Source organism: Alexandromys fortis, unplaced genomic scaffold, assembly GCF_014885135.2.
Source record: "Alexandromys fortis isolate MF-2015 unplaced genomic scaffold, M_Fortis_MF-2015_v1.1 scaffold_31, whole genome shotgun sequence".
Taxonomy (NCBI): Eukaryota; Metazoa; Chordata; class Mammalia; order Rodentia; family Cricetidae; genus Alexandromys; species Alexandromys fortis.
The window spans coordinates 9,014,541-9,026,956 of NW_026067974.1; the positions used below are offsets into that span (position 1 = coordinate 9,014,541).

The 12,416-nt window shown below is 51.5% G+C and overlaps 1 protein-coding gene across 2 annotated transcripts in view; it reads left to right on the forward strand.

Annotated features, from left to right (window-relative positions):
• Osbpl7 (oxysterol binding protein like 7) overlaps positions 1-1,187 on the forward strand; it is a 17,439-nt gene extending 16,252 nt beyond the window's left edge. For both annotated transcript variants that reach the window (XM_050156685.1, XM_050156686.1), the window contains one exon: positions 185-1,187. In XM_050156685.1, coding sequence (XP_050012642.1) covers positions 185-293 — 109 coding nt within the window. In that variant the 3' untranslated portion in view covers positions 294-1,187. The remainder of the gene's footprint in view (positions 1-184) is intronic.
• The last annotated feature ends 11,229 nt before the right edge of the window (positions 1,188-12,416 follow it).

Here is a 12,416-nt window from a genome sequence, read left to right on the forward strand (position 1 = left end):
CCCTCCTCCGTCGCCCCCCTCCCCCCCCCCCCCCCCCCGCCCGCCCCGCCCGCCGCTCTGGGTCCCTCTGCAGCCCGGCTCCTCATTACCGCCTTCTGCTTAGAGTAGTTTGTGGGAGGCAGCACCGGGAACTAGCCTGCGTTCTACCATCCTCTACCCACACCTACTGGTGCTTTTCCCCCAGGCGGCAGACAGACAGCAGCGGCAAGGAGTGGTGGGTGACCAACCATACATACTGGAGGCTGCGTGCTGAGCCAGGCTATGGGAACCTGGATGGGGCCGTGCTCTGGTAGCCCTGGCCTCGGGGCAGGAGACTCTGGGCCCTTACTCCTGCCCCCTCTTCCTACCATGGACATATGGGTGAGGTCAGGTTCGCTCTCACTGCCCTTGAGGGCAGAGGGGCAGCCAAGCCTCCAGCCCTTTCCCCCTCTGCTGGCCAGAGGGGCTGCATCTCAGCGCTCTCCCACTCCACCATCGGAGTGGAAGTGGAACCTGGGCTTCCCAGGCTTGTTACCCCAGCAGCTGGCATGTCAAACCCTTCTCGCTCAGCCATCCTCCTCTTCTGGGCGTGTTTTGGGGAGATGCCAGGTTCCCCAGATTTGCTCCCCATTTCAGTGCCTTCCTAGGACACAGGGGGCCCCCTTGATGCTACCCAGACTTTTCTGTGCCCAGGGCGCTGGCCGTGCTGCGAGGTTGGAATGGGTGGAGGAGAGGAGATGCCCTTTTCCCATCTGTCGTCTTTGCAGCCTCTTCGCTCTGCCCCGACCCATCCCTTGTCCTGCATCCCCTTCTCCCAAACTGCAAGGCACCTGCGGCTTCCAGCTCCTCCACCCCAGGGGCCACCAGTGGTCCCTTCAGGCTTTGCTTAGCAGATGCCCCAAGAGGTGGATGAGCCTTCTCCAAGAGGTGTGGAGCAGGCTGAGTTGCCTGGCCTCAGACTCACCCAGGAGGGAGTGAGCCAGTGTGAGTGTAAATTTGTGTAGGAGTGTGTGTGTGTGTGTGTGTGTGTGTGTGTGTGTGCGCGCGCGCGCGCGCCGTGTCCTGCTTGCCGGCGAGCAGGATTCCTAATGTAGCCAGGACACCCCCGCTGCTGGTGTCTGTCACCGCTGCTGCTCATTCTCAGTTTGCCTGAGTCAGGTGAATTGCTATAACATTCCAAGCTCCAATAAAGATTGTCCTAGACTTTGGCCTGTGACCGCTCATTGACAACTATAGGCTCTGGAGTTCTGGGGGGAAGGCTCGTAACCACTGCTGTGTGTTGACTCACGTCGCTCCAAAAGGTCTGTTTCCAGAGGAGTAGGGATGTAGATGGGGGGGGGGCGGTGCTTCCCTGGCATGCAGAAGGCCAGTCCTGGGTTCACTCCTCAGCACTGGCCAAGGAATGGGGGAAGAGCCTGACGAAAGTTAACTTACTTGGGCTAGCAAGATGGCCCAGGGAGTAAAGACGCTTTGCCTTGCAAATCTGCTGCCCTGAGTCAGATCCCTGGAGCTCCTGTAAAGGTGGAGAGAGCTGATTTAAAGTTGTCTGCTATCATACATGTGCCGTAGCATACACACACACACACACACACACAATATTCCTAGTTTCTGGAACTGTGGTCTTATTCTGAAGCAGGGACTTGGCAGATTCAACTGGTTCCTTGTGAGAACAACAAAAGTTGGACACAGGGAAGAGGAAAGAGCTTTGTGGCAAATGGGTTATCCGGGAGTGTGCCCCGTGGGAGGTGGGCGTACTGACTCCGGGCCTCCACAGCCAGGCAAGTCCAGAGTGAGGTAAGGCAGCAGAGCAGAGCGTGCTCTGAGCCCTGAGAAGGAGATGTCCTCCTGGCACACTGGCTGTCAGACCTCTGGCCTCAGCAGCTGTGGGCTTTTGCTTACCTGGTTGTTGTATGTGCACGTTTGTGTGCAGGAGTGTATCTATGTGGGCGTGGGGTGTGCATGTGTGTGTTTTCATGTGGAGATCAGAGGACAACCTCAAGTGTCCTTCCTCAGGCACCTTTTCCTTTGAGGTAGGGTCTCTCATGGACCTGGGATGTCACTAAGAAGGGTATGGGCTAGCTGACCAGGGATGTCTGTGACACTCCCTGTATCTCCCATCCCGTTGTCAGGGAGATGACAGCATGAACTTTCAGAGGGGTTCTGGGAATCCGAACTTGGGTTCTTGGCACTTGTGAGGTAATCAACTTAATTACTGAGCTCTCTCTGTCTCTGTCTGTCTGCCTGTCTGTCTCTGTAACTCTCTCTGTGGGTTTGGGTGTCTCCAGCTTGCTCTTTTGAGACAGTGTTTATACACTGTACCCAGGCTCCCTGGAACATCCTATGTAGTCCAGGCTGGCCTGAAACATTTAGAGTTCAGCAAGCCTTTTGTCTCAGCCCCCTGAGCACTGACGTTACCTGAGCCACCACACCCAGCTTCAGGGTGATATTTCAAAAATACTTTCCTGTTTTTAAAATGCCCCCATTGCCTCCTGGTGCCCAGAAGCAGGCATTTGGCCAAAGCAGAGGGTCTCAGTCCACGTTCAGACCCTTCCTTCTCTCACGGGGCTTCCTTGGTGTCTCAGAGGAAAATGCTGGAAAAGCAGATTGAGCTCTCATTTGATTTTTCCTCTCCTCCACCCCACTCCACTGTAACAACAGCCCCCAAGTCCCTGCTCTGTGTTGGTCAGCATCCCAAGAGGATCCTGGGGTCAAGCTCTGGAGACCCCGAAGTGGGCAGCTGAACCCAGGTCTCTCCTCCAGTCTCAGGAAGAGTGGGCTCCTCATTTCCACAAGCTTTTGTTGGAGCTGTTTAAAGAGATGTTGCCAAGGCTGGCCTGGAACTCATTGTGCAGCCCAGGCTAGCCCTCCTGCCTCAGCCTACCAAACACTGGCATCACAGGCAGAGCCGTTATGCCTGGCTTTGACCATGGTGGCCATTATCCACTCGGTTCTGTTTCGCTGTTGTCAGATTAGACAGTCCCGCTACGTGGCCTGGCCTTGAACTTGTGATCCTCCTGCCTCACGTCTCCAGTTTATTTATGGAGACTATTAACATGAGCACACTTGATATAGCACCACGTGCCAGAAATAACGTCAGCCCATCCCCCAAGCCGGCTGAAGCCTACATACATCAGGACCTTTTTATAACAGTGCGCACACCCTCCCCCTGCAGCAGACACCAGCAGACACCAGCCTGAGTTCACCCCCCACATCCTCAAAGAGCTGGAGTTTGAGATAGACCCAGTTCCAATGTTAAATTCCCCCCAGACCCAGGGACCAGGCGCTCTGTGACTTGTGCGCTCCCCATTCTGTGTCCACTCTCAGCCTGGCAGCTGGGCAGGTGCAGGTGGGGGCAGGGCAAGGAGGTGAGACTATGGTCATTTTTGCTGCTTCCACAAGGCCATTCCCTCCTCAAAGTCTCTTTCCTTTCTTTTCTATTTATTTATTTTTTTATCCAGAAGAGGGCGCCAGACCTCTTTACAGATGGTTGTGAGCCACCATATGGTTGCTGGGAATTGAACTTAGGACCTTTGGAAGAGCAGGCAATGCTCTTAACCACTGAGCCATCTCTCCAGCCCCCTCTTTCCTTTCTTTTCCAATCGCCTTTGGAGACTGTCGCTGTGTACCTCGGACTGAACTTCGGCTTTGGTCCCCTGGCCTTGGCACTGCTGCCCCGGGATTTACCTAGAGTGGGGCTTCCCCGCCCTTTTCTTTGAGACATAGCCCAGGCTGGCCTCATCTCACGCTCCCAAGTGCCAGGATAATAGGTGTGTGGAAATACACTGCCACGTCAAGCCAGGGTCTGCTGGGTTTGTGCTAGCGTGAGGAAACTTGACGGCTTGACTCTTGGAAAGCATCTGTGGACAGTGTCAAGGGCCGAGGGCAGCCATTCCCATGGAGGGTGTCGGTTCTTTACTCAAACAGAAAGGAACGATGGACTCCACACTCAGGCCCCCGTCAGTCTGGTCCTGGCAGTGCTCTTCACTGCTGGGCCTCGGCAGACCTAGAGATCTGACTGGCTGGAAGACAGGGCCAGCTGGGGCAAAGAGAAGCAATCTGGACTCAATGATCTACACTCTTGACTCAGCTTGAAGGAAAGTGGTGAGTGAAGCCAGGTCCCTCCCATGGATGGAGGAAGGAGGATGGGGCCTGACACAGGGAAGTGCCTGGGCAGTCCTAGGAGAGAGGGAGGAAGATGCGCATGGGGGGGGGTGTTACAGCCCTCACCCCAGCCACACAGCTCTAGCTGGAGATGTTTATCATTTTAGATTTTGTTACTGAAAAGATGTTGGAGGCACCTAAATCGCATTTAGGAAAAAAAAAAAAAGGCCAAAAATATCCTAAGTGGAAATGATGTTTTGCATAGGCAATTCCAAATCAGTGCCACCAAAGCCTTTTGGTGCCAGGGCAGGATCTGGTGCATGCTGGATTCTTAGTAAAAAGAGGTACCTCATACTGAAGACTGTCTCCAGGAAGAAAGGTGGGGGGAAGGGTATGGGTGGGAGAACAAACTGGAAGGGCCGGGACAGTAAAGGAAGGAGAAAAAACCCGAGAGGATAGCGTGTGCGTGTATACACACGCGGGCGCGCAAGCACACACACACACACACACACACACACACACACACACACACACACACACGTACTGCAATTCTCCAAGAATCCTCAAGAGGGCGCCTGGCACACACCCTCAAAGCACTCCGAGCTGAGACCAGCACGGCTAAGTGACAGAAACTACATATAGTCCATATCCCTATGAATGCCCAGTCAGCCCGGGCACAGCTCAGAGCACTCAAGTTCTTGAAGGCAGGGGTGACCTCAACCACATCTGGAAGTGGCTGGAGGGTAGTTAGGGCTTCTCACTGCCAAGAAACAGGACTCTGGCATGGCTGAGCCAGGACCCTCCACCCATGGAGCCCTCAGAAGAGGACATCTCTCCTGAGCCACAGAACCCATCACATACTGGGATTGAGACCCTAAATTTAACCTTATATCTTAATTTTGAACTTGCTTTTGGTAAGGCAGATAAAGCTGGACACGCTTCCACTCCAAGAGTGAGTGCTCCAAGTTAACTTTTAGGTCCCAGACTCTTGGCCCAGCAACCTCAACAGGCTGTGCTTGGCCCCTCATCCCAAAATACCAATGAAAGGGTGAACTTGGGGAAAAGAGAGAGATTTAATCAGTGAACACACTGAGAAAGGGAACAGACAATGCGATTCGGCGATCCTCACTCTCAACTTCACAAACTGACTGAGTTTTGGGTTAAAGCAGGAGAACTGGAGCATGAGCAAGACATGTGCACAGCTAAGGCTTCCTGGCCAAGGTGGCCTAGCTGGCCAGTTTCTGCTGTGTTTGTTTGTTTTTGGCTTTGGTATTTTTTTGAGACAGGGTTTCTCTGTGTAACAGCCCTGGCTGTCCTGAAACCACACTGTAGGCCAGGCTGGTCCCGAACTCACAGAGAACCATCTGCCTCTGCCTCCGGAGTACCACCACCACCCAGCTTCTGCTGTGTTTTTACAACCTGGTGAAGTCCTCATTGCCTGAGGGGACAATCAGATCTTCTAGAGCTAATTACTCTGAGTCCAGGTGCAGTGTCCCTGGGGTGTATATAATTGCTCTTCCTGGGGACCTCATGGGGTGGTAGTCTGTCCTTCAGGGCTCTACTGTTCCCAGAATCCCAGCTGCACTGCAGGTTTGGGAGGTGGTTGGAGACTTTTTGGCGCCTTTTGGGGTCTGGAACTAGAGTGTGAGATTCCTGGCCACCCTTATCTTTGTGCCTACAGCCTTAAGGAAGAACTAGGTTAGGTACCACCTGTTTCTAAGGGACAATTCCTGAGCGATAAAGAGGTCCCAAGGTGACCAGGTGAGCCTGAGTAAAGGTGAGGAGCAGACTCCAGCTCCCTTCCTTCCCCTCGCTGTCTGTGGACCCAAAGGAAGAGTCAGGCTCTTTTTTTTTTTCTTTCCAAAAGTGTTTTGAAGGTATCTGTACAAGGAGATAGAAAATTCCAGATGGCAAATATGGTAGTTGAAGCCGGACAGAAGTGGACCCCTGCACCACCAGCCTTCAGCCATCACACTCTGAGTTGGCTGTAACTGGAATTTGTGTGCCAGGTGTGTGCAAGTGTGCAAGCGCTGGGTGGAGACACCCCCTCTGGGAGCAGCCACCGCTTTGCCCTCTGTGAGGCTCAGCGGGGGGACCGCACCTCTATGGCTATGGTCTTTGTTTCTGGCTCAGTGCCTGCGTATGCAGCATTGACCCCCGAGTCCCCGGAGGTTACCGGTCTCTGGACATACAGGTATGTCCAGATGTAGAATGGAATCCACATGCATTAGCTCAGTTACCTGCTGGAAGGGACACTTCCTGGGATCCCAGAGGAAGGGCACCACAGGTCTGGGCTAGGACCATGGGAAAGCCGCTCCAGTAGGCCCTGGGCCCTGACCTATTTCCTTGCAGAGAGTAGGGGCACCCCAATCCCATGGGGATTTCTTCCAACCCTCAGAGGGAGTGGGGACTGGGGACTGAGAATGGCCATTTGGTAGAATGCGGCTCTCTTCTGAGGAAGCTTGTCATGTGGGAAGTTGAGTTCTTTTCTTTTCTCCTCTTCTTCTTCTCCTTCTTCTTCTAGACGAGGTCTCACTATGTAACCTTGGCTGACCTCAAACTCACAGAAGTCAGCATCTGCCTCCAGAGTGCTGGGATTAAAGGTGGGTACCACTGTGCCCAGCATCCTTTCTCCTTTTGAGACAAGACTGGCTTCACTATTTAGTGTGTGAGGGTGGCCTTGAACTCGTGATCCTCTGGTCTCAACCACCTCCTAAATACTGGGATTACAAGCCTGTGCCACGGTGGTGCCTTTCCCCATCTCTCCTCCCTGTTCTCTCTTAGTGCTAGAGCTCAGACCCAGGGCCTGCTGTATCGGGAGAGCCGGCCACCGCTGAGCTATATCCCCCCAGCCTCCTCTTTTGTTTATCTTGCCTTACTGACTGACTGGAGCCTCCAGCATTCGAATATGACTAAAAACACCATTCATCTTTTTTTTTGAGACAGGGTCTTGCTGTGTCACACCCTCCCCAACCTTGAGCTCACTATCTTCCTGTCTCCCCAGTACTGGGATACCAGGAGATATTTTTTTTTTTTACAAGATTTGAAATAAAAGCTACCTATTATGATTATCACTGGATGGCACTAGAGTGAGCCAAAAGCATACAAACATTTTATCCCAAACAAGCAAGAGATGTTGGTTAATCCCTTCATTTTCTGAGGGCATTTCCCTGTGTTGTTTTTTCTGGAATAGGTAGATGGGAGCTTTATGCCGTAAGCCCGGGAGTGGGTTTCTAGTTCTCAAACAGACATCGAGTTAGGAGCTGATGATCAGGCTTAGGGAGTGGAACGCTTACCTAGCACAGGCAAAACCCCGGGTTTGCTCCTCAGCACCGAATTGATCAGGAGTGGTGGCACAGGCTGGCAATCTCAGCATTAGAGAAGTAGAGGCAGGAGCATCAGAAGCGCAAGGTCAACTCCAGCAGTGGGTCTGAGGACATCCTATGCTACACAAGACCCTGTCTTGGACAAACAAAATAGCAACAAAAACAACAAAAGCTGCCAAATTAACTGAATTCACTGGCTCACGGCCTCCTCTAGCCCACAAATTCCTTGGGCTAAGAGGATGACAATATTTCTCTCATCTAAAATGACCTAGAATGGAGTGGAGAGATGCCTCAACCATTGAGAGCAGTGGCTGCTCTTCCAGAGGACCTGGGTTCGATTCTCAGCACCCACATGGCAGCTTGTAACCATCTATAACTCCAGTTCCAGGGGAATTCAACACCTTTATACAGACACACATGCAGGCAAAACAACAATGCACATAAATAAGAAAATTTTTAATGGCATCTAATACAGAATTTTTAATAGACATATTTTCTCAGGTTAGAATGTTCTTGGGACTGATAGCTGCTTAGAAGCTAAGAGCAGTTAAGAGTTCCATCCTCAGCAGCCACACCAGACAGCTCACAGCCAGCTGTACTCTGGCTCCAGGGATCCAGCATCCTCCCCTAGCTTCCATGGACACCCGTATGCATGTGCGCATAAGCACACACACATACATATAAATAGAAATGAAACAAATCTTTTTTAAAAAATGGAAGTTTTTTTATATACTCCACCAAGATGTTGTTCCTTTCCCCATTGTCTTTGCCACCTTTTGTCGTGCTGGATATCAAAGCAATCATGTCTATCAGAGTCATGGCCTACCCCATGGCAGTAAGACTAGGTAGGCACTTCCTCTTCCATTAAGGCTGGACAGGGCAACCCAGTAGGAGGCAAGGATCCCAAGAGCAGGCAACAGAGTCAGAGACACGGCCCCTGCTCCCTCTCTCAGGAGTTCTACAAGAAGACCAAGCTACACAACTACAACATTACATGCAGAGGACCTAGTTCTGTCTCACGCAAGTTCTCTGGTTGGTGGTTCAGTTTCCATGAGCCCCTGTGAGCCGAGGTTAGTTGATTCTGTGGGTTTTCCTTTTTGTTTGTTTTTGTTTGTTTTTTCGAGACAGGGTTTCTCTGTGTAACAGCCCTAGCTGTCCTGGAACTAGCTCTTGTAGACCAGGCTGGCCTTGATTCTGTGGGTTTTCTTGCGGTGTCCTCGATCTCTCTGGCTCCCATAATCCTTTCTCCCCATCTTCCGCAGGATACTCAGAGCTCTGGCTAATGTTTGTCTGTGGGTCTCTGCATCTGTGTCCATCAGTTGCTGGGTGAAGCCTCTCTGATGACAACTGGGCTGGGCAACAGTCTGTGAGGACAGCAGACTATCATTAGGAATTAGAACTCATTTCATTGACATTTTTTCCCTTTTTGCCCGTTTTCCAGTCATGTTTGGTTCTACCCTAGGTCTCGGGCTGTCCAGCTCTGGGCCCTGGTCCTCCGGGCAGTGTCAAGGGGGGTGCCCTCTCACTGTATGGGTCTCAAGCTGGACCGGTTGGCCACTCCCATAATTTCTGCGTCACCTTTGTCCCAGCGTGTCTTGTAGGCGGGAAAAGTATTGTTTCTTAAAAACACAACTTAACATTGAATTGAAAAATAGTCTTCTGCATCTATGGAGCTGGTCGTGATTTTACTCTGTTGGTCTGTTATTAGGAAGATGGATATTTGTAGCATTTTACCATTTCAAGTTCAATACTAAGTTTTTCAAAACTTCCACTCTGCTTCCTTCTTTGACCCATGGATGATTCAGAGGTGTTCTCATTTTCATATACATGGTGATTAATGTTTGTCTTCATTATTAAATTTTTAATATAATTGGATGGCGGTCAGAAAGAGAGATGAGTAGGATTCCTTCTCTTTGACGTCGCTGGCACCTTCTTCTTTGGCCTTCTGTGTAGTTGACTCACCTCCCCATTGAGCTCAGCCCAGTGTGTGACTCTCAGGATGCTGCGTCTTGGGGAGATGAAGTTTGTGTGGCGGGCTAGAAGATGAGTGTGTCCCCCCCCCCCTTGATGGTCGAGTCTCAGGGCATAGCCCTTGACTGGCCAGAACCATGGACAGCGGACCCGTCCCTCAACTCCGCAGTTCCTGCTCAGGTGTTCTCTTTGTTCCAGGCCCAGCATCTTTGCCAGTGACTTGGGACTTCCCAGGGATGGCCTGAGTAAAAGCCTCAGTGATGGCCCGACTTCTCTTTTCCTGGTGGCCCTCCATCTTTGTTTTTCCCCAAATAGATTCCAGGTTCTCAGACCCAGAATTCTCCAGAGCACGTGACGTGGGAAGCAGACGATTGGTGTTTAGAGGTGGGTGTGACGCCTTCTGGAAACAGCAGAGATAGCAGGAGTCTCTCCCTGCTGGACACCGATGTTCCTGGACAATCAGATCATGTGGGCTGTCCACCAGCCTCCACTTCTTGAGGGCAAGTGGAGTGTGTACCGTTAGGAGCTTTGAAAGCATAGTTTTGGGCCAGGAGGTCTACAAAGCAAGTTCCAAGACAGACAGGACTGTTACACAAAGAAACCCTTTCTCGAAACTACCCCACCCCAAAAAGAAAGAAAGAGTTTTGCTTAGGTTTTGCTGTGTTCCAGTAGGGACTGGGGCTTGAACCTAGGGCCTTGTGCTGGAGTTAAAAGCATGCACCACTATGCCTGGCAGGGTCTTAACACACGTGGATTCTCCTGTCTCAGCTTCTGTGTGCCAGAATTAGAATGGTGCATAGGTACACCTGGTCTGTCTGTCTGTCTGTCCGTCTGTCTGTCTGTCTGTGTTTAGATAGGGTCTTACTATTTAGCCCAAGCTGGCTGAAACTCTCCATGTGACCCTGGCTGGCTTGACTTGTGGCAATCCTCCTGCCTCAGTGTCAAATTTGGGGTTTATAGGTCTGCACCAATCCTGGATGAAGTTTTCTGTATTTTTTTTTTATTTGTGGGGGATCAGAACTTCAAAGTCATCCCAGCTACATAGTAAGTTTTGAAGCCACCCTGGGATACATGGCACTCTGTCTCAAAGGAAACTAACTAACAAACAGATGGCTTGATGGTTAAGAGCACTTGCTACTTTTTCAGAGGACCTGAGTTCTGTTGCTTGTACCCGTATCAGGTGGCTCACAACATTTGTGGCTCCAAGGGGTTGGCGCCTTCTGGCCTCTGATGGCACTTGTACCCACTTGCACATGCCTACATATGCACCTTTGTGTGCACACGCACACACCCCCTCCCAAACATTTGAGTGGAACAAAACATATGAACCCAAGTCTACATAGCCTACTAACAGATGAATATTTATTTATTTATCGGCACTAACTGATTCCTTGCTTGGTCGAGTTAGTGAAGTTTATTCAAGCCTCGCATTTCTTTTCTGTAAAGGGACCATATTCATCTGGAAAAGAAGTAATAAGAGCAGGGAATGGGTTCCTGGAGTATCGCAGGTCGCAGGTCATAGCTTCTGAGACAATGACAAACCAACCCCTCAAGCTCTGATTATACTCTAACTCCAGGGACCTAAGATGTGATAGCTGACCACTGAATTAGGAGTTGCACTGATGTCTGAGGCCGCTTGCCTTGACTGAGGGATTCCCTCTCCCTGGGGTTTCTGCTAACCCTGTGCCAGACTTCCTGTTATAGACGGTCATCTCTTTTTAGCAAAAAGTAGACACCAAGAGCCCTGCTGCCCAGGCCAATGCTCGTCCCAGCCCAGGATTCTGTGTGAGTGTGTACTCCAGGGAACACACAGGCTGAGTCCGGAGGGGTCTCTATAGGAGTTATTGATCATCATGCAGAAGAACGTTCAGCCATGGTCAAGCACTTGGGACCCGCATTGTTCCAGCTTTGGTGAAGACGCCCATGTAGAGCAAAGGAGATGGTATTCCATGAGTTCCATCATGCAGTGGGAGCGGTGGGGGGGGGGGGGGGGAGTAGAGTGCCCTCTTGTGGAAATATGAGGAATTTCACCATATTCTTTTGCCTCCCAAGTGGTTCCATAACTGTACTACACTTCCACGCCGTTGACAAACCCATAGTGGAGTCTTTTATTAAAAGGCCTACTTATTGAGCTTCAGCACGCAGAGCCCTACTGTTATATAGACAAGCAATTACAAAGCAGTTGCTGCGTGCTGTGTAAGTCTTGCATTTATTCCTCATAACCACCCCGGCAGGTAAGTGCCACTTTCAATCTGATTTTACAGATTGTGTCAGTGAAGGTGCATCAGAGACCGAGAGAAAACTAGCTGCCTAGGGCTACACAGCTACTGTAGAGTCCAGATGCTCTGCTGGTGAGCCCTCCTCTGCCCTGCCTGTCACTGGTGTGAGGAACCCTCATGCGGGCAGAATCATGCCATGTTTGCATGCGTGCAGCACAGTCTCCTTGGGCCTCTTCTCTGGCTGGCCGCTCTGACGCTCATCCTGCACCCCCAGCCCCTAGGACTTATCACGTGGATGAAAGACAGAGCCCTCCAATGGCTTTCTTTCTCATATAGTCTCTAGATCGCTTCTTGTGGGAAACCAGAGAAGTTTGAGACCCTCGGGGGTGTCCAGAGGGACATGTCACTAAGGACCCAGGAGCCAGTGTGCACAGTGACCACACTCCATTCCTCAAGAGTGTCCTGGCAAGTGTCACAAAGCTGGCCTCTTTTCTGAAACCTGAAACCTCGGGGTGTGAGGGGCCAAGAGGAGGAAATGAAGCCTCTTCCGGAGAGAGCTCCCTCTCATCACGTGCTTGCTGACAGGGTGCTGTGGGTGTACGGAGCCCCCGCTGCTAAGGTGGCTACGGAGCGGAGCTCGGCCTCATGGGACCCTGCCAGAAGAGGAAGGAGGATGAGTCAACGTGGCTGTGATTCAGCGCGGCTGTCTTAGGAGCAACGATAACGGCAGAAGAGATGGCCGGGCTCCTCCGGAGTGGGCGAGAAGGCTTTGTAAGGAGATGGGATCAGTCAGAGTGGGTGGGGATGAGCCCTTGGAGAG